Source organism: Scyliorhinus canicula, chromosome 17, assembly GCF_902713615.1.
Source record: "Scyliorhinus canicula chromosome 17, sScyCan1.1, whole genome shotgun sequence".
In the NCBI taxonomy this organism is placed as follows: Eukaryota; Metazoa; Chordata; class Chondrichthyes; order Carcharhiniformes; family Scyliorhinidae; genus Scyliorhinus; species Scyliorhinus canicula.
Genome location: NC_052162.1, coordinates 14,778,811 through 14,801,501, shown reverse-complemented (window position 1 = coordinate 14,801,501; position 22,691 = coordinate 14,778,811). Strand labels below are relative to the sequence as shown.

Genomic DNA, 22,691 nt, shown 5'->3' with positions numbered 1-22,691 from the left:
TCTGAACCCACGCCTCAAGCATTAGGCTCTGGATTGTTAGTCCAGTGATATTACCACGACACAATCATCTCCACTTGTTGAGGGGGGAGTTGATGTCTGTGTGAGGGGTTGCAGGGTGGGGGTGTAGCGTGGGCTGAAATTATTGGAGTATTCAGAGCAGTGATATGAAAATGAAAATTGCTTAGTGTCACGAGTAGGCTTCAATGAAGTTATTGTGAAAAGCCCCTAGTCGCCACATTCCGGCGCCTGTCCGGGGAGGCTGATACGGGAATCGAACCGTGCTGCTGGCCTGCTTTAAAAGCCAGCGATTTAGCCCAGTGAGCTAAATATCCCCTTGGTTCCTAATCCACATCTTTGATTCAGAACCCCAGTAGAAAGTGACCTGATTTGCGGATGATGCTTAAAAGTGGGGATTACAGGGATGGGACATTCATCAAACAGAAAGATAGGTGAGGAGTTTCCTTTAAAACAATAGAGGACATATGAAAAGAACGATCAGGTGGACAAAGAAAATTAACACGCTACCACAGCAGTAGTAACTTCTTCCAGCAGCAAGATGTGAAGGAAAAAGCAAATCATTTCCAATGGGGGAATCTCTTTGAAATCGAGCAGATAGCAAATACACTTAGTCTACGATGATCTTCATAAAACATTCACTGGAGATGACTGCGGCAATATACTCTTATCTTGAAGGTAAGTCATGTGGATTTCCAAGTTTTAATATCATCAACACTGACTTTCCGTAAGGAGTTAAAGGGCTTAAAGCATAGGATATCACTGGGAAAGTGTAATATGCATTCCCATTCATGAGAAACACAAGAGGAAGGAAGGGAGCTGCAATTAAAGTTAAGTTAGAAATACTTAGAAATAGAGGATTGCAAATGAAGTTCAACAAACCAATGGAAGGTAACCTGTAATGGAAGGAAAATGGAGACTTAATTAAAGGGGCTTGGAGTAGACTCTAATGTTCAGGCCAACATTATTTGCCCATGCCTAACTGAGTAGCTTGCTAGGCCTTTTCAGAGGGCAGATAACAATCAACCACTCTGCAGGCACATATAGGCCGGGCCAGGCCAGACACGGATGAGTTAAGCCCTTTAACTCATCAGGAATCTAGAACTTGGGGGCGTAGTTTCAAAATAGAGGGTCTCCCAATTAAGAAAATTTAATGCAGAAATGTCTTCTCTCGGAGGTCGTTAGTGTCCACTTCAAACAGAGTTAAGTGCTTTCCATTCACCTCCCTTCACGCTGGAGTGATTCTGAAGTGGCCAGCTGGAAACTGACAGCACTTAACTCTTGTGAAGTGGTTGATGCTTATAAACGTTGCAGTGAGAGCACTTCAGAGTTAATCAACTGTGAAGGAAGATGAATGAAGCAAAGCTGACAGCTGCGTAGGAGCGGAAGCTGTCAATCACAGCCCAGTAAGGAAAACAGATGCATGGTTTACAGCTCAAGAATCTGAGGGGGTTTAAACACAGCTGACTGGTTTTCTCTTTCCACGAATTGACAGGTGTTGCTTCCCGTGTCTGAGCCAGCAGGTGTATTGCCCAGGTGAGTGAAATTTTTCTCACAGCCTCTGCCTGGACTGATCTCTAACTTCCTGACAGGGATCTCTTTTCTGCAGGGTCTGTGAGGGAAATCTCTTTATTTCAGGGGGTCTCTGGGGTGGGGGTGGGAAGATTTTGCATTGTGGGGGCGGGGGTGTCCCATGGATGGACTTTGGGGGCAATTCCGTTACGGACTTTCCCCTTGGCCCTTGGCAAAGTCAGGGTCAGGGTCACGTTGTAGTGATTCTCACCCACGTGATTCTTGGCCCAATGGACCGGATAATCCTGCAGGCCTTGCGAATATGGGCCAAGGGGAAAGCCCGTAACGGAATTGCCCCCAAAGTCCATCCAAGGGGCACCAACGCCCCCCCCCCCACCCCCACAATGCAAAACATTCCCACCCCTACTCCATCACCCCCCACCCCCCCAATGCAAAACCTTCCCACCCCCACCCCATCCCCCCCTTCCCCCCCTAGAGACCCCTGAAATAAAGAATATGGTGCTAAGTAGGTGCACAGGGGTGAACCTCGATTCCGATGTCAGCATTTTGCCATGTTTAAAATATCCAAAATCAAACATAGTGAGGAGGACCAATCCAGAACTTTAATCAACAGCATCGACTGATCCGAATAGGATTAGTAAAACAGGCATCAAGCTTGAAAACATATCCAACCTGATATAGTGATAAGTACATTCAGTCCTTCCAAGACATCCATCTGTTGGAAGCGCCTTCGAGTAATCAGGGAATAAACTTTGCCTTGTCCACTCCTGTCCAGGAACCACAGCCCATTATCTGTGCCCACCAGCAGATTGACACCTGGAAAGATTAAAAGAGAGTTTCGGGGAACAAGGATTAACTGCAGCAGCTAAACTTATCGGTTTCATACAATACGATCCAGAACTCATTAAACTGCTTGGGCAGAAAATGATCGGCAATACAATTAAGCCGGAGAACACTCCGTTCCCGCTGCTGTCAATGGGAATTTTTACTGAAGCCACTCCACACTCCCGGGAAACCCACAGGCATGGGTGAGCTGCCGGCGGGATCAGCGAATCCCGCCATCAGCGAACGGGGGGAGAATCCCGGCCCACCTCTTTGTAAGTTGAAGGCCAATAGATTCTTGATGAACAAGGGGTTGAAAGGTTACTGGAGAGAGTTGAGGTCACACTAAGAACAGCCTTGATCTTATTGCAAGACGAAGTGGGCTCAAGGGGCAGAGTGGCCTACTCTTGCTCCTATTTTGTATGTTCAGATACTCTAAACCCCAATGAGTATCGCTCCAGGCTGCACCAGCCCTTCGTCTCTTGAATCAACCTGGTGAATCTTCTCTGAATTGCCTCAAATCCTGGAAGAAGTATTGATGTTCAACCTGCATGCCTGGTATTTGTTTCCAGCATGTAAGCATCTGCATCAGAAACAAGAACGTATAAAATACACCCTTTAATCTTTATATTCCGTGCTCGATGCACAAGTAATGGGCACATTCAATCCCCCTTCAGGCTAGGAAACATCCTTTTCTGTCTTCTCTTGTATTTGAATGCAATTCTTTTATACACAAAAATAAATATTCCTTTCCCCGTTCAAAATGTTAGTGAAATAACTTGGTGTAAATCAGTAGGAGCTGTGGGATGGGCTGGCTCTGTGAACAAATCCAAGAGTGTGTTGGTGTCTCTATGGGTCTCTGATGGATTTAAGAACTGCTCGAGTTTTACTCTCACGTTTAGGATGATGTCTGAACCCTTGGAACTTGTTAGAGCTTCGCCATTCAGCCAGTTAGGCCCATGTTGGGTCTTTGGAAGGATAGGTGCATTCAGCCACCACTCCCCCCTCCCCTCCCGTCATCTTCACCACTGCCACCCACGGTTTGCTTATTCCTAAGTACGTGTCCAATGCCCATTCAAAATTCTTCCTGGAATCGTTTCCATTGCCTTTTGACAAAGGCCCACAATTTTAACATGGAGTGAAGGCAAAGATGACTAGCTGGTCACTCTGAGGGATCATGAAGCCCCCAGAAGTACGGAGACTGGGATTTGCACTGCAGTTTATTGGTCTATTTGCCTATAGTGAGGTTGATTTGGCTTGATGTTTGGAGGGGCTAATGGACTCATCTGAAATCAGGACACCAAGATCCGGATCCATCAGCATCAGCAGGAAAAAGTCACATCAAAATTAACAGGAGCGTTGATCTATATTCCATGGATTAGGAAAGAAAATTTTATCCTCGCCTTCATTTCACAGGGATTGGAATGAAAGAATAAGGAAATCTTACAATTACAAAGGCTTTTTGCGAGACCATTTCTGGACTATTGTGCACAGTTTTGGTCTCCTTGCTATGGAAGGATATACTTGTGCCACGGGAGATGCAACAATGATTGACTAGGTTGATTCCTCAGAGCGCAGATTGATTAAACTAGACTATACCCCCAAGAGTTAAGAAGAATTTGAGGTGGTTTCAACGAAACCAACAATTCTTGAAGGGTTTCACAGATCATAGAATTTACAGTGCAGAAGGAGGCCATTCGGCCCATCGAATCTGCACCGGCTCTTGGAAAGAACACCCTACCCATGGTCCACACCTCCACCCTATCCCCATATCCCAGTAACCCCACCCAACACTAAGGGCAATTTTGGACACTAAGGGCAATTTATCATGGACAATCCACCTAACCTGCACATCTTTGGACTGTGGGAGCACCCGGAGGAAACCCATGCACACACGGGGAGGATGTGCAGACTCCGCACAGACAGTGACCCAAGCCCGGAATCGAACCTGGGACCCTGGAGCTGTGAAGCAATTGTGCTATCCACAATGTTACCGTGCTGCCCCAACAGGGTGGACACAGCAGAGTGGAGAATATGGGCTCACAGTCTCCTGATGAGGCATCAGTTATTTAGGACTGGACAAGGAGAAATTTCTTTACTCAAGAGGTGGTTGATTCTTTGGAATTCTCAGTCACTGGCCAAGATTGAATTAAATGGGAATCTGTCCCATAGCGAGCGTGTTTGGCCGCTTGCTTTCCGGTGCTCGCTGCGCCGAGAAATGCAACGCTACCGAACGACACTTAGGTTAGATAGGGGCCCTCAGTGGGGAACGTGTGGCCGTGGCTGCACATAGCCCCATTTTCTGTGCTGAGGATCTCCGCTTGCTGGAACTCCTCAGTGTGGCGAGAGATCATTTAGAAATGGCGTCCCAATCTCAGAAGCTCCCAATGCAACCCCTGACCCCCCTCACTAGCCCCAACTCACCATAATAATAATCTTTATTGTCACACATAGGCTTACGTTAACACTTCAATTAAGTTACTGTGAAAAGCCTCTAGTTGCCACATTCCGGCGCTTGTTCAGGTACACAGAGGGAGAATTCAGAATGTCTAATTCGCCTAACAGTACAACTTTCCGAACGTGTGGGAGGAAACCGGAGCATCCGGAGGAAACCCACGCAGACACGGGGAGAACGTGCAGAGTCCACACAGACAGTGACCCAAGCCGGGAATTGAACCTGGGATCCTGGCGCTGTGAAGCAACATTGCTAACCACTGCTATGAGGGGGACCCCGCACTCTCCCAGCACCCGCAAACGGCACCCCTGTCCCGATCCTCGCTGAGTGAAAAATGCCAGCTTGCCACATTGGCAGTGCCAACCTGCTACCCCAGAAGTGACAGGCTGACAGTGTCAGTGTACCCAGGTGGCAGCAGCAGGGTCCCCTGGCTTCTGTCGGCCACGTTGCGCTGTGGCGTGCAGTTTTTCGGGTGCAGCGTGGCTGTTTGATCGCCCGCAATGAGTCTATTCAAGATGATTAATAGATTTTTGGATGCAAGGGAATTAAGGAACATGCTGATAGTGTGGGAAGGTGCAGTGAAAATGGAAGATCGGAGTGGGGGGACGTGGAAAGAAGTAAAATTCAAAGCAGCTTTTGAGGGGAATTGAAAAATGTTTATGAAAAGAATTTAAAAAGAGCACCTGGGAAGCCGAGGGAAACGTGATTAAATCTATCTCTCTTTCAGAGAATTAGCCCGGGGAGTGAAATAATCCCCTGATTGAGCTGTAAAATCCTACGATTTTATGAATATGTAGAAATGAAGTGTCTCTGAAAGACTGGAGCAGTCCAAGGCCTGGCCTGGACTTGTTCCCCAAGCAATTCTAGTTTCAAGAGCTTCTGTCACTGTGTGGAGCTCAGAGACCTTAGAAAGCACCATATCAGCTGTAAAAGCAATTGGGCCTGTAGATAATCACATTTACATAATTATGCACTTACAAAACAGATTCCAAATGCATGACCTCTAGGCAATACCAAAATGTTGGGATGTTCCTTCTGGAGTTGATTCAACTCTATTCTGCTGTGCAACATGAATTAAACTCTCGGTCGATAGGGGTGAGCAGCCTTTACAATAATAGCAATGTAAGTTTATGTAAAGCCTCCAAAGTGGTAAAGTGTCCCAATGTGCTCCACAGATATACAGTCAGATAAAAATTGACACTGAGTAAAATAAGCAGACATAACAGCTGACCAAACATTTAGTCAAAGAGGTGGGTTTTAAAAAGAGGCGAGGGGAGGAGCGGTGAAGAGATTTAGGGAGGGAACTCCAGAGTTTTAATTGGGGCTAAACAGCTCATCGCACAGCCACTAATAATTGGGGAAAGGAAGTGGGGAATGGATTGAATTGAATTTGTTTTATTGTCCCGTGTACCGAGGTACAGTGAAAAGTATTGTTCTGCGTAGAGTCCAGACAGATCGTTCAATCCATGAAAACACAGAGGTCATGCATAAATACACAATGTAAAAACATAGGCACAGGCATCAGGCGAAGCATATGGAATGTAGTATTAGTCAGTAGAGAAGGTGTGTGATGAGATCAGGTCAGTCCATAAGTGGGGAGGAAGCTGTTTTTCAATCTGTTTGTGCGTGTTCTCAGACTTTTGTAACACCCGCCCGATGGAAGAGGTTGGGAGAGAGGATAACCCGGGTGGGAGGGGTCTTTGATTCGACTGCCTGCTTTCCCAAGGCAGCTGGAGGTGTAGATAGAGTCAATGGACGGGAGGCAAGTTCGCGTGAAGGACTGGACTGTGTTCACGACTCTAGTTTCTTACGGCCTTGGACCGAGCAGTTGCCATACCAGGCTGTGATTTAGCCGGATAGGATGCTTTCTATGGTGCATCTGTAAAAATTGGTAAGAGTTCATGTGGACATGCCGAATTTCCTTAGTTCCCTGAGGAAGTTGTGCTTTCTTGGTCGTAGCACAGTAATGCACAAAAGGCCAGAGTTGGAAGGCTGCAGAGATCTCTGAAGATTGTGGGACTGGAGGAGATTACAAGGATTGGGAGGGCCAATGCCATGGAAAGATTTGGGAGAAAGAATGAGCATTTTAAAATGAGACTTTGGTGGCATAGTAATCCGGGAGACACAAAGATAAAGGCTAAACCAAATTTATTTTCACTCAAATGTAAAGCTACACCCACAGTATACAGCACTGGTGTCCCAGCCCGGGACTAACGGAAACTCCCAGTCCAGGTCTGGGACGCCACTTGAAAGGTTCGATAACGAGTCCCAGCTGGATGAGCCTCCACCAGTTACCATGGGAACCCGTACTCCACGAGAGCTATGGGGAGATCAATGAGTGATCCCTCGTGGTCCTTGTGAGGGTTATCACAGGTGGATCGGGAAGCAATGGGGTGGATTGGGAAGCAATGGGGTGGATTGGGAAGCAATGGGGTGGATTGGGAAGCAATGGGCCGGATTGCCCGCCATCCCACCGCTCCACCCCCACCCCCCAACCCCCCGCTCCCCCCCCACCTGCCGGAATGTGCCCCTTTCTGCCGGAATACTGATTCCCACTGAAGATCTGACTTGTTAGACCTTCAGCTTTCACCCCCTGCCCTCTCTAATCCAATGATGGTCATGTTTCAGAGGGTGGGGGGGGGGGGGGGTGTGGTATTATCATAAATGTAAGGACTGTAAGGGTTAATGAAATGTCTAAGAACAGCCACTAGAGGAAGCTAGAGTGACATGTATATAAGACATTGATGCTGAGCCTTGTGGGGAGAGTAGTGAAAGAGTTAGCTCGAGACAGATTGAGGTAAAGATAGTGTGAGTAAGAGCAGATCATAGTTTACAATAGTACTGAGACTAGTTGTAGAGGAGTGTAGTTTGTATTGTCATTGGGAGTGTCCCTTTAAGCAATGTTTTAAAGAATCGTCCCTTTAGTCTGAGGTTGTGTCCTCTGGTTTAGTGTTTCCTACAAGTGGAAACATCCTCTCTATGTCCACTCTATCCAGGCCTCGCAGTATCCTGTATGTTTCAAGAAGATCCCCCTCATCCTTCTAAACTCCAACGAGTACAGACCCAGAGTCCTCAACCATTCCTCATACAACAAGTTCTTCATTCCAAGGATTGTTCTTATGAACCTCCTCTGGACCCTTTCCAAGACCAGCACATTCTTCCTCAGATACACGGCCCAAAATTGCTCACAATACTCCAAATGGGGTCTGACCAGAGCCTTATACTGCCTCAAAAGCACATCTCTGGTCTTGTTATTCTAGCCCTACCGACATGGTTGCCAACACTGCATTTGCCTTCCTAACTGCAGACTGAACCTGCACATTAACCTTAAGAAAATCATGAATTATAAATATGCAAATGCAAGTTCTTTATCCACTTCTCTCTTTAACTTCTTTGCCTCTTCACCTGACAGAAGCCATAACTGTTCCAAACATCTTTATCAGCAATAAATAATGGTATTGGCTGCACGCAGAATGATCTGTCCCGAATTAAGGAAAATCTCCGCCATATCTTACCCCATAGAGCAGCACATAATATCTCAGCGTTAAATTTTTTCTTGTATTTGCGGATTTCCGGAGTATCGCTCTGCGGTCGGATGTTAGTGGGATTGACATTTACAACGGATCCCTTTCTCGCATTGTCCCGGCGAAGCGGCTGGGCTTTACTGCAGGCTGAGTGGGGAAACAGGAGGCACAACGTGTTTTATTCACTGAGATCGGTTCACATCCAACGCGCAGAGGTGCTTATTTCTGAACTGTCCCCACATACCGAGCGCCCCTGGCGGGCTGGACGGGGAGATCTGTAGGAGCCTGGGGTCGATGAACGGTGTGAAGGAAGAGGATGACGAGGAGCTGCATTTTTGGTGCGGACTTTCGGCCGACTGACTCTGAAAATAAGAGCAAATAAAACTTGTAACACGCCCGCACATAGGAACTGGATTGTTGTGACCCTCGGGCCCCTCTCCCGGGTGCGTTCAGCATCTAACAACAACTTGCATTTTCAAAGCATCTTCGATGAGCAAAAACATCCGAAGGCTCCTCACAGGGGTTTTTCCATACCAGGTCACATACGGAGATGTTAACAAACGCGACCAAAAGCTTCGACAGAGAGATGGATTTTAAGGGCCATCTTAAAAGGCGAGAGGGAAGCAGAGAGATTAACAGGAGAGCACTCCAAAGCTTAAGGCACAGCTAAAATCAGTGATGCAGAGGAGGCCAGAATTGGAGGAGTGTAGAGAGCCCGGAGGGTCGAAGGCAATATTCCCTCCAATCTGTGCAACAGTCTGTTCATTTCATCGAGCGGTACCTTGCCGTTTTTCTTTGAGTGGCTAGGCAGGTACATATTGGTAATATCTGAGAGTGGGCTACGTGGAACCATCCAGCTTGCTATGCACCAGCACACCTTAGAGGGAGCATTGGTTGTAACGCTGGAGCAGGTTACATTTCCACAACTTTCAGTGTGGTGAAAATCACAAGCCTCGTGTTTTTTAAATGGTTGTAGTCATTACAGAGAGTTAAGAAATTGCCAATGATCACAGAACAACCACAGAGTCGCCTACTTTCAGCCCCAGGGAACATTTGGATTAATGCTGGGGTGCGTTTCCACAGGGAGTAGCAGGATTCCGGGTTCCTTCTCAAGCAGCCATTGTTCACGTAAGCCGGTGAGCTATTCAACTAAGTGAGCACAGTAAGAAGTCTAACAACACCAGGTTAAAGTCCAACAGCTTTGTTTCAAACAGTAGCTTTAGGCGCAGTGCTCCTTCCTCAGGTGAATGAAGAGATATGTTGAGAGACTAAGTGAGAGACTGAATTAAAGCGTTCTCATCTGGCACTCACACACGAGAAGAAAAAAGGGAGAGAAGCTGGCCGATCAACCCACTTTCCCCCATCTATTCAGAAAGAGTTGAAGCAATCAACCTCACTGGAGCATCCCTACTGTTCCTGACATAATTCTTGGTCTTTCACTTCCACTATTGTTCCTGGAGATTCGTTCCCAATCTGAGAAAGGGGGGGTGAGATGGAAGCAGACCCAGATGGGGCTCACTCATTGACTTAAGGTTGTGATCCTTGCTCAAATGTATTTTTGGAGGTTTCGACTGATGGACAGAGAGAGGGGGGGGGGGGGGGTCCACCCCACTCCACTGTGAGAGGAAACAGGAACACCAGGAGGAAACCCACGCAGACACGGGAAGAACCTGCAGACTCCGCTCAGACAGCGACCCAAGTGGGAATCGAACCTGGGACCCTGGCGCTGTGGAGCAACAGTGCTAACCACTGTGTCCTCCAGGCACTGGGGTAGAGATCAGGCAGTGTACTGCAGATAATGGACCAAATTTGGAAACTTCTTATCTGCAGTAGCCCCATTCCAGATCAGCGAGCAGCAGGCAGGGAAACAGGATTACTGGCTCAAAATGTAGTCAGAAAGATGTGAAAGCAGATATTCAGGTGCGCTACATTAGAAAAGGGCAAAATACGCCTTAAGGAAAAATTGGATGATTGGAGAGATCTTTGCATAATGATCCCAAATCCCAATTTATTACTCTAACCAAACATTTATTGTGTAGCTCCCCTTGTTGCAACAGGGAATGCTACATTCCCAAAAGGCTGAGAGAATGGAATACATTATTATAAATTCTAGTATATAGGCCCAATCTTTTTGATTGTGCTTTTTAAAAATCTAATTAGGCAGCAGGGCAATGCTTTGGGCGTTTTAACAAAATGGCAATCATACAAAGAGTGGAGCAACTTACACACATGAAAGCTACTTATAACCTTGCCTTCTGAAGGGCAATTAGGGATGGGCAACACATCTTGGCCTTGCTTGCGATAGTCGGATCCCATGAAAAAAAATTTGAGATAAATCCAGACAGGTGAATAGTTTCAGATTAAATAAAGAAAAATAATTTTTGAGAATTTGTGGGCCATTTATCTAGTAGCAAGTAAGCGTGCATCTTGTGCACCTAAATGTCATTTTACATAAGCTACGGTTTTCATTACAAGTTAGGGAAGAGCCCGCTTAAACGTCTGTCTATCACCAGTAGCTGAGATCACACGGGGCAGTTGTATCGCTCTTTGTAAAACATGCCTGGTTAGTTGCAGTCTTGTGATGTGGCTGAGGGGTCTGTTCCGAGCCCTGCTGATGAGCTGAGGTGTTTGGAGAGTGGCTTTGCTGGAGGAGGTCTGGGAGGTCCTGAATCACACTGGGGCCACCTGCACACTCTTGTTGTCTGCTACACTTCTGCCCTGCTACGTCCTGTTCAGAAACAACACACAAATTAAAAAGAGGAAAAGTACTTTAGCGGTGATTGACGCCCGGCATATGCAACTTGACCTTCAAGCAGTGCGAAGCAGTGTTGTGGCTGACAACACTCCAGGCAATGGGAACCTTTTCTACTTCCTCAAAAAGGATTAAACCCACCTGCATGTCTATGCAAATCCTGTCTGCAGCTGGAGAAACTGGTTTGTTCTTAAGAACAAAGAAAAGTACAGCACAGGAACAGGCCCTTCGGCCCTCCAAGCCTGTGCCGACCATGCTGCCCGTCAAAACTAAAATCTTCTACACTTCCTGGCTCCGTATCCCTCTATTCCCAACCTATTCATGTATTTGTCAAGATGCCCCTTAAATGTCACTATCGTCCCTGCTTCCACCGCCTCCTCCAGCAGTGAGTTCCAGGTACCCACTATCCTCTGTATAAAAAACTTGCCTACGACATCTCCTCTAAACCTTGCCCCTCGCACCTTAAACCTATGCCCCCTAGTAATTGACTCCTCTACCCTGGAAAAAGCCTCTGACTATCCATTCTGTCTGTGCCCCTCATAATTTTGTAGACATCTATCAGATCGCCCCTCAACCTCCGACTTTCCAGTGAGAACAAACCAAGTTTATTCAACCACTCCTCATAACTAATGCCCTCCATACCAGGCAACATCCTGGTAAATCTCTTCTGCACCCTCTCTAAAGCCTCCACATCCTTTTGGTAGTGCGGCAACCAGAATTGAACACTATACTCCAAGTGTGGTCTAACAAAGGTTCTATACAGCTGCAACATGACTTGCCAATTCTTATACTCAATGCCCTGGCCAATGAAGGCAAGCATTCCGTATGCCGTCTTGACTACCTTCTCCACCTGTGCTGCCCCTTTCAGTGACCTGTGGACCTGTACACCTAGATCTCTCTGACTGTCAATACTCTTGAGGGTTCGACCATTCACTGTATATTTCCTACCTGCATTAGATCGTCCAAAATGCATTACTTCACATTTGTCCGGATTAAACTCCATCTGCCATCTCTCCACCCAAGTCCCCAAACAATCTAAATCCTGCAGTATCCTCTTGACAGTCCTCATCGCTATCCGCAATTCCACCAACCTTTGTGTCGTCTGCAAACTTACTAATCAGACCAGTTACATTTTCCTCCAAATCATTTATATATACTACGAACAGCAAAGGTACCAGCACTGATCACTGCGGAACACCACTAGTCACAGCCTTCCAATCAGAAAAGCACCCTTCCATTGCTACTCTCTGCCTTCTATGACCTAGCCAGTTCTGTATCCATCTTGCCAGCTCACCCCTGATTCCGTGTGACTTCACCTTTTGTACCAATCTGCCATGAGGGACCTTGTCAAAGGCCTTACTGAAGTCCATATAGACGATATCCACTGCACTACTGCATCAATCATCTTTGTGACCTCTTCGAAAAACTCTATCAAGTTAGTGAGACATGACCTCCCCTTCACAAAACCATGCTGCCTCTCACTAATACGTCCATTTGCTTCCAAATGGGAATAGATCCTGTCTCGAAGAATTCTCTACAGTAATTTCCCGACCACTGATGTAAGGCTCACCGGCCTGTAGTTCCCTGGATTGTCCTTGCTACCCTTCTTAAACAAAGGAACAATATTGGCTATTCTCCAGTCCTCCGGGACATCACCTGAAGACAGTGAGGATCCAAAGATTTCTGTCAAGGCCTCAGCAATTTCCTCTCTAGCCTCCTTCAGTATTCTGGGATAGATCCCATCCGGCCCTGGGTACTTATCCACCTTAATATTTTTCAACACCTCGTCTTTTTGGATCTCAATGTGACCCAGGCTATCGACACACCCTTCTTCAGACTCAACATCGACAAATTCCTTCTCTTTGGTGAATATTGATCTCGTACCTCGCCTATTTCCTCTGGCTCCACACATAGATTCGCTTGCCTATCCTTCAGTGGGCTAACCCTTTCCCTGGCTACCCTCTTGCTTTTTAAGTACGTGTAAAAAGCCTTGGGATTTTCCTTAACCTTATTTGCCAATGACTTTCGTGACCCCTTTTAGCCCTCCTGACTCCTTACTTAAGTTCCTTCCTACTTTCCTAATATTCCACACAGACTTCGTATGTTCCCAGCGTCCTAGCCCTGACAAATGGTTCCTTTTTCTTTTTGACGAGGCCTACAATATCTCTCATTGTCCAAGGTTCTGAAATTTGCCGTATTTATCCTTCTTCCACACAGGAACATGCCGGTCCTGAATTCCTTTCAACTGACATGTGAAAGCCCCCCACATGTCAGATGTTGATTTACCCTCAAACATCCGCCCCCAATCTAGGTTCATCAGTTCCCGCCTAATATTGTTATAATTAGCCTTCCCCAATTTAGCACATTCACCATAAGACCACTCTTATCCTTGTCCACCAGCACTTTAAAACTTACTGAATTATGGTCACTGTTCCCGAAATGCTCCCCTACTGAAATTTCTACCACCTGGCCAGGCTCATTCCCCAATACCAGGTCCAGTACAGCCCCTTCCCTAGTTGGACTATCTACATATTGTTTTAAGAAGCCGTCCTGGATGCTCCTTACAAACTCTGCCCCATCTAAGCCCCGAGCACGAAGTGAGTCCCAGTCAATATTGGGGAAGTTGAAGTCTCCCATCACACCAACCCTGATGTTTTAATCCTTTCCAAAATCTGTCAACCTATCTGCTCCTCTATCTCCCGCTGGCTGTTGGGAGACCTGTAGTAAACCCCCAACATTGTGACTGCACCCTTCTTATTCCTGATCTCTACCATATAGCCTCGCTGCCCTCTGAGGTGTCCTCCCGTAGTACAGCTGTGATATTCTCCCTAACCAGTAGCGCAACTCCGCCACCCCTTTTACATCCCCCTCTATTCCGCCTGAAACATCTAAATCCTGGAACGTTTAGCTACCAATCCTGTCCTTCCCTCAACCAGGTCTCTGTAATGGCAACAACATCATAGTTTCCAAGTGCTAATCCAAGCTCTAAGTTCATCTGCCTCACCCGTGATACTTCTTGCATTAAAACATATGCACTTCAGGCCACCAGACCCGCTGTTTTCAGCAACATCTCCCTGTCTGCTCTGCCTCAGGGCCATACTGTCCCTATTCCCTAGTTCTCCCTCAAAGTTTTCACCTTCTGACCTATTGCTCCGGTACCCACCCCCCTGCCATACTAGTTTAAACCCTCCTGTGGGACACTAGCAAACCTTGCAACCAGGATATTTATGCCTCTCCAGTTTAGATGCAACCCATCCTTCTTATACAGGTCACACCTGCCCCGGAAGAGCTCCCAGTGGTCCAGATAATGGAAACCTTCCCTCCTACACCAGCTGCTTAGCCACGTGTTTAGCTGCTCTATCTTCCTATTTCTAGCCTCATTGGCACGTGGCACAGGGAGTAATCCCGAGATTACAACCCTGGAGGTCCTGTGTTTTAGCTTTCTACCTAGGTCCCTGAACGCCTGTTGCAGGACCTCATGCCCCTTCCTGCCTCTGTCGTTAGTACCAATATATACAACGACCTCTGCCTGTTTGCCTTCCCCTTTCAGGATGCCCACTACCCGTTCCAAGTCATCCTAGACCCTGGCACCAGGGAGGCAACATACCATCCTGGAGTCTTTTTCACGTCCACAGAAGCGCCTATCGGTGCCCCTGACTATAGAGTCCCCTATGACCATTGCTCTTCTGCGCTTTGACCCTCCCTGCTGAACATCAGAGCCAGCTGTGGTGCCACTGCTCTGGCTGCTGCTGTTTTCCCCTGATAGGCGATACTCTATAACTTCCTTTTCAGTTTGCTTCCCTGCCTTGTTTTGGATTAACGGAGAGGCCGGGTCCTGGTGAAATTGGGTCACAGACTCGGCCTCTTCATCGATGGATTTTCAATGTGTCCTCATGATATTTGCGAGCCCAGCAGAAAAGGCTCCTTGCAGGTCAGGGAGCCATTTTGTCTGGATTCCCCGATCTTGCAACCCCTGGGTTGCCATCCTGGCGCTATGGTGCCCACGTGGCAGGGCCAAGTTGACATTTTACCTACGCTGGGGCTTGTACCTGGGGGTGCCCTGCCATTATAATCTGTGGTGGAGGGGGCTCAATGACCCACTTATAGGCGAGTTGGGGAACTGGGGGGAGGGGGGGAGGGGGTCTGGAGGCCATGCTGGGGGGATGGTCTAGCGATCAGGGCCCGTTTAAATACTCCCCAAACTCTGCCTGCACTGGCAAGCAAAGCACACAACACGGGACTCTGTTTCATTTCCATTAAACCGCGCCCGCCGTCTATTTTTCTTAAAGTAAGTAATTTCTCTTGCCTTTCAGATTTTGTAACCCTTAAACTTTTTAATGCTTGCATTTCAATTTCAAAAGACAAGCTGTAAAAATTGCCTACACTTCCTTATCTCAACTTTCATAGCTTCTGGTCATTACCTCAAACATACTTCCTGCAAAAACTAGGATTAACGGCCGATTTATATTTTGGACCACTTCCTGGAACAGGTCAACGGTACTTAATGTAACTCCAGAACTTTTATTTTAGTCCCAGGTTTTGGGAGGTTGACATCTAGTTTACCTCAGTGTCATTACCTACTCGCGTGACAATGACTCCATTAGGGATGCCAAAACTCCTGGATTGCCAGGATTATAGGAACACATGGACAGGAGGAGTCCATTCAGCCCTTTGAGCCTGTCCGGCCATTCAATGAGATCATGGCTAACCTGTGACCTAACTCCATATACCTGTCTTTGGCCGACATCCCTTAATATTTTTGCTTAACAAAAATCTATCTCAGATTTCAAATGAATAACTGATTACGGTTCAATTGTTGTTTGAGGAGAGAGTTCCAAACCTCTACCAACCTTTGAGTGAATAAGATAGAACATAGAACAGTACAGCACAGAACAGGCCCTTCAGCCCTCGATGTTGTGCCGAGCAATGATCACCCTACTCAAACCCACGTATCCACCCTATACCCGTAACCCAACAACCCCCCCCCCCCAACCTTACTTTTTTAGGACACTACGGGCAATTTAGCATGGCCAATCCACCTAACCCGCACATCTTTGGACTGTGGGAGGAAACCGGAGCACCCGGAGGAAACCCACGCACACACGGGGAGGACGTGCAGACTCCGCACAGACAGTGACCCAGCCGGGAACCGAACTTGGGACCCTGGAGCTGTGAAGCATTTATGCTAACCACCATGCTGCCCAAACATCTCTGTTTAATGGTCTAGCTCTAATTTTTAGACTATGCCCCCTAGTTTTAGAACCTCCAACCAGTGGAAATAATTCATTTTTATCTACCTTGTCTTTCCCTGTTAATATATTGAATACTTTGATCAGATCATCCCTTAGCCTTCTATATTTTAACAAAAACATGACTAATTTGAGTAATCTCACCTCGTAACTCCAGCCCTGTAATGCAGGTATCATTTTATCCTACGCTGCACTCCCTCCAAGGCCAAAAGATCCTTCCTCAGGTGCGGTGGCCAGAACTGTTCACCGTACTCCAAATGGGGTGGAACCAGGGTTAGACCCTCACCCCCTCACCCGCCAACCTGCTGCCTGGGTTGTACTCTGAAAAACTGAGCAGGACATGGCTGGGCTGCCGAATCTCCCATTGGAGCTCACCACAAAGGGGCCAGAAAATCCTGGCCTTGACTGCCAAATTGAGCACAGTGAGATCCCACAACAACAACGACGTGATAATGACCAGATAATCCACTTTGTTTTAAATGATGTTGTTTGATCGCTAGATATTGGCCAAGGAATCGTCGAAATCTTCTGCTTTGCTTCGAAATGGTGCCATGGAAGCTCCGATGCCCAGCAGATCGGGCCTCGGTGGAACACCTCAACTGAAAGATGTCCACTCCGACCGCACAGTGGGCTATGCCCGCCTGTCTCTCGAGTGATAGTTTAACCAGTGACCTTCTGACTCAGGCACGCGACTGTTACCATTGAGCACAGATAACGAAAACCTGGATTCGGCTAGAGTTGGGCGGAGGTAAACTTATTTAACTTTTGCATGCAAAAACATTTTCCTGGCCTGTTTGGGGTGAGAACATAAGAACTAGGAGCAGGAGTCGGCCATCTGGCCCCTCGAGCCTGCTCCGCCATTCAATGAGATCATGGCTGATCTTTTGTGGACTCAGCTCCACTTCCCGGCTGTGATATCTGTCAGCTACATAAAAACCCTGGGTCCCAAATTTGCTGCGCCAATTTTATGGCTGTAAGACGGATATCTTTGTGCCAAAAATGCTGTGTGCCACGAGCTTGCACATTCTCGGTCAGAAATACACCACCCACGTGCTGGAAAATACTACAGTACGGGAGCGTGTCCGACACAGGTGTCAGCCTCTTTGAGACCGGGAGCTCAATGGGCAGGCTTTTCCAGCCGTCTCCCACTGGCAGGCTGATGACCACCAGCGGCGAGATGCCTGTCAGCGGGATGGGCGATCTACACAAAATGCTGTAGACTACGGTGGGACTGGTAGATCCCGCGGGGTGTCCAATGGTGAACCCCCCCCCCCCGTCAGAGGAAAACACGCTGCGGAAAGTGGCGGGGGTGGGGGGGGAATGTCATCACATGACCTTTGGCCATCAATTGCCCAGTCAAACAGCACCTCTCCCCCCCCCCCCACCCCCCCGCCCCCTCAGTCACCAACACTGACAGAGTGAAATGAATGAATAAATGAAAATATCAAAGACAAGAACACAAATTACAATGACTTTTCTTCTCAGTTTGCTCACAGCGGTGTCCAGGAGACACCTCGTGTCCAGCCCTCCCACCTCCATTTCACTGGCTAAAATCTTCAGTTCCTGGAGGCTCAAGGACAATCATGGAGGGTTGGCAACAACTACCAGCGAGGGAATACAGAGGGCGCCGTTTGTTGCTCTGACCTGATCTGCTCAGATTCCTGAAGGTGCCACATAAGGCGAAGCATTGCATTCACCAATACACTCTTAACCCTCATGGGTATCAATTGGTCGAATATATGAAATGAAATATATGTAGTATTAGTGGGGAAAAGAATTATGCACGCAGAGAAGTAAATCTACTCGAGTTGTTAAATCTAGTCAGTCTATGGGGCTTTCCCCAGTCACACTGCCACCCTGTGGCAGTGACCATATTGACATCGTAATTTTTATCCGATCAGACGAGTAATTTAAAGGAGGTCATGTCAGTGAGTTCCTTTCCTTGTGTTAGACGGAGACAAGATAATACCTTTTCTTCATTCAAGGCGCTGTGAGGCTGCAACTCGATACCATCTGGAATATTTACGCTTGTACATTCCGTCTCTCCATTACTTAGCTTGGCTGGTTGCCTGTGGAAGGAAAAAAGGTGAAATAGTTTTAAAATAAGCTGCAGGGAGTTGCAGTTTTCTCATGGCTAGACATGGATAGGGAGGCCGCAGTCGTGTCAGCCAATCTGTATTCTCGCCTGTTATCTGTCCAGTGCGCAAGGTCAAGGTGCAGAGCATTCATTTGGAGGACAGGCAGATCGGTTTGAACTTTACCAGGGGCGGGGAGGAGGAAATGATAGCTGAGGTGATGGCTGGTTTCTGGCTGTGACAGCTGTCAGGACACAAACGTTCCCGCTGTTTTACGCATACCACTGTGTTCATTGAAGGATGACTCGGTAAATATTTGAGGCAGAGTACAAAACAGGACAACAGGTTCAGCATGAGGCAGAGAGGCCAGCACAGGTACGATGGGTTAAATGGCCTCCTTCATTACTAAAAGTCTAACAGCCACAGAAGGGCAGCATAGTGGTTAGCACTGCTGCCTCACAGCACCAGGGACCCGGGTTCAATTCCGACCTCGGGTGACTGTCGGTGTGGAGTTTGCACTTTCTCCCCGTGTCTGCTCCATTTCCTCACACTGTCCAAAGATGTGCGGCTTAGTTAGGTGGACTGGCCATGCTAAATTTCCCCTTGGTGTGCAGGGCTGTGCAGGTCATGGGGATAGGGCGGGCTGGACGAGGGACTGGACCTGGGTACAGTGCTCATTCAAAGGGTCGGTGCAGTCTCGATGGGTCGAATGGTGTGGTTCTGCACTGCCTATTCTGATGTTCTATTCTACAAATCCTAAATACAGAAGGGGGCCATTTAGCCAGTTGGAAGAGGTGGCTAATTATTCCCACTCTCTTGCTTTACTCTCTAGTCTTGCAAATGTTTTCATTTGGAGCAAACCTCCACTTTGCTGGCGTAGCTTGATTTCCAATCCGCCATTCTTTCCGGCAGATCATTCCCGATGTGAACAACGCAGAGTTTCCCCAAGCTGGCGCCTTCAAGCTAATTTCACATTTTTCCAGACAGACTGTGCACCCCTCGCAGCTTCTGGGTCCGATAACATTGGCATCAAATCATTTCACAGGAACACAGAATTGTTACGGTGCAGAAGGAGGCCATTTTGGCCCATCGTGTCTGTACCAGCTCTCCAAACAAACATTATCGCTTGGTGCCGTTTCCCTGCCTTTTCCCTGGGCCCTTGCCAATTGTTTCCATTCAAATTTTCGATAACTGTTTTAAGATGGTCATTAAAAGTATATTGAAGCAATTGAACAAAATATCTCTCAAAGAACAATATAGCACAGGAACAGGCCCTTCGGCCCTCCAAGCCTATACCGGTCATGATACCAGCCTTGGCCAAAACTCTCACCACTTACTTGTGCCGTATCCTTCTATACCCACCCAATCCATGTGTTTGTCAAGATGCCTTTTGGATGTCATTAATGTATCTGCTTCCACAACCTCCCCTGGAAGCGCGTTCCAGGCACTCACCACCCTCTGGGTAAAAGACCTGCCTCGCACATCTCCTCTAAACTTTGCACCACAGAACGTAAACCCATGCCCTCTGGTGACTGACCCCTCCACCCTGGGAAAGAGTACCTGCCCATCCACTCTATCCATGCCCCATAATCTTGTAGACCTCTATCAGGTCACCCCTCAACCTCCATCTTTCTAATGAAAACAGTCCGAGTCTATTCAGCCTCTCCACATAACTAACACCCTCCAGACCAGGCAACATCCTGGTAAAACCCCTCTGCACCCTCTCCAAAGCCTGCTGGTAGTGTGGCGACCAGAAATATACGCAATATTCCAAGGCCTTACCAAGGTTCTATACAACTGTAGCATGACTTGCCAGTTTTTATACTCCTTTTGTGTCTTCCCCTGAGGGTTTAGCTCAGTTGTCTGGACAGCTGGTTCGTGATGCAGAGCGAAGCCAGCAGCGCGGGTCCAATTCCCTTACTGACTGAGATGATTCATGAAGGCCTCGCCTTCTCAACCTTGCCCCTCGCCTGAGGTGTGGTGACCCCCGGGTTAAACCACCACCAGTCACCTCTCCCCTATCAAAGGGGAAAGCAGCCTATGGTTATCTGAAACTATGGTGACTTTACCTTATACCCCAATACATCTCTATAATTAGTCTCTGCAGTTCTGAAAGAGTTAATCTGTGATGTGATTTCTCAAGCGGTGCAATTACATGCTTGACTGTGGAGAAAGTTCAAATTTAAAGGTTTTTTTTTTGGTTTAATAAAATTACCCGTTAATGCCAACAGATCTCCACAGGGATTCATCAATCTCCAAACAGAGGGGATTTGTTAAGCACTTACATGGAAGTACAAGTTTTAAAAACCGACATTTAAAAAAAAAATGTTTTTAGATCCACATCATTAAACCTACTTAGTGGGGGACAAATATAATCTGATGTAAAATTAAGTCGAATGGGGACTGTAATTTTTTTTTTCTCCAAAGGTCACTCTAGCTCATGCTAATGGTTGTAAACTGCGGGACACGAGAAATAAAACCCAGATAACGTTTATGTATTTTCTCTCTAAGAGAGCACTATAGCTTAATTATCCAGAGTCTGCCAAAGCCTGAATTACAACTCGCACTTACTTTCTGGACTACTAATGCACTGGTGGGCATCAGTGCTGGGACTTGTCAGAATGTAGTGGTATGGTTTGCTGTCTAAGCTCAGCATGTCTCTCCATCCTTCCATACGGCCATTGAGAAGTCTATATTTAATTCAGACATGGGATGGGAGTGGGCGGATAGGCAGAATCTTAGGTTCAAAGTGTATGTCTTCATAAAATTCTAATCAACAATCTTCATTGTGGGGCTTACGTTGATAAAGCCCCATTTCAATTCCCTGTTTACATTGAGTTTGCCAATTTTCAGGGTGGGGCTGCAAGGGGATGATAATTTGCCTCAGATTCTCCCCGTCTAGGTGGGGCCAGGCTCACAGACCAATGAACGTGAGGTGGATCATAGAACCAGACAGTGGAGAGGCCTTTTGCCCCTTTTCTTCATTTACTATCTCCTTTGAAAGTTCTACACCCTCCCCTGGCTCCTTCTCCAAATCCCTGGTATTTTATGCTATTGGGTAAGGTCAGTTTTAGTAGCGTGGCATTCCTTTGGTTTTGAACTGCAGAGACAACCAGTTCAAGGTCTGGAATTCGGCTTAAAACCCACAACCTTTGGGGCAGCACGGTGGCACTGTGGGTTAGCCCAGCTGCCTCACGGCGCCGAGGTCCCGGGTTCCATCCTGGCTCTGGGTCACTGTCCGTGTGGAGTTTGCACATTCTCCCCGTGTTTGCGTGGGTTTCACCCCCACAACCCAAAGATGTGCAGGATAGGTGGATTGGCCATGCTAAATTGCCCCTTAATTGGAAACAAAATGAATTGGATACACTAAATTTATAAAAAAGTAACCCACAACCTTTCAACCCAGAGCAAAGATCTGAGCTGCCCAATATACATGGTGGTTACATACCTTGATCTGGCTGGTATAGGCATTGCTTGGTTACAGCTCAGGTCATCATCTTCATCCGTACTACCAACTTCATCACTTGATGAGGAGTAATATGTCACTTTCACAAAAGGACTGTTTCCACTCTTTCCTCTGGCTGGAGTAACTCCCTCCTGTTGATTCAGAAATACATCACATCAGCTCACAATTGAGAAGTCCTGAGATCAATTCCATTTGACGATCCTGTGAGTAGTGTTGAGCCGATCACTCTCAGCACCATCCACTTGGAAACACGGATGCCCTCATTCCCAGATTTTCCATGCTTCCCTCCTCGTTCTGCCATTCTGCTATCTCTATTCACGCACCTTCGAGCCTCTCTTTTATTTTTTTCTTACTTGTACCAACTCCTTATGCCTATTACCAAATCCCTTAATTCCTCGCGCCCACCCCTCCCACCTCCATTTCACTGGCTAAAATCTGTTCATCGCGAAAATTCAGAAAAGTATTTGGTCCAATACAAAAAGAGTACACCCCCCTGAATGTTAAAGGCTCTATTTATCTGACCAAGCTACCACATCAGAAAATGAAGTAACAGAAAAAGCTTGCACAAAGGCACAAGGAAAGTGGAAACGTAGGCCGGAATGTTCCAACCCCATTGAGGTGGGCTCCCCTCTGGCGTACACGATGAGCCATTCAAACGCCAATTGGCTTCGCCCGGACCAGAAGATCCCACGAGTGGGAGGGGCTTGAAGATTCTGGCCGTGGATAAGAGAGCACAGGACCAATTGATGAATGGGATTTGGCACAAGTTAAGATGCAGACAACAGGGCTTTTCATCAAAA

The 22,691-nt window shown here is 47.2% G+C and overlaps 1 protein-coding gene across 2 annotated transcripts in view; it reads right to left on the bottom strand.

The window, feature by feature from the left end:
• Positions 1-22,691, bottom strand: part of si:zfos-2326c3.2 (mitogen-activated protein kinase kinase kinase kinase 4) — a 335,482-nt gene that overhangs the window by 66,836 nt on the left and 245,955 nt on the right. Inside the window, exons 19-24 of one of the 2 annotated variants that reach the window (XM_038775018.1) lie at positions 21,874-22,022; positions 18,320-18,419; positions 10,910-11,077; positions 8,594-8,711; positions 8,341-8,496; positions 2,221-2,364 (exon numbers count right to left, since the gene is read on the bottom strand). In XM_038775018.1, coding sequence (XP_038630946.1) covers positions 2,221-2,364; positions 8,341-8,496; positions 8,594-8,711; positions 10,910-11,077; positions 18,320-18,419; positions 21,874-22,022 — 835 coding nt within the window. The remainder of the gene's footprint in view (positions 1-2,220; positions 2,365-8,340; positions 8,497-8,593; positions 8,712-10,909; positions 11,078-18,319; positions 18,420-21,873; positions 22,023-22,691) is intronic. The other variant, XM_038775019.1, reaches the window with a different exon arrangement.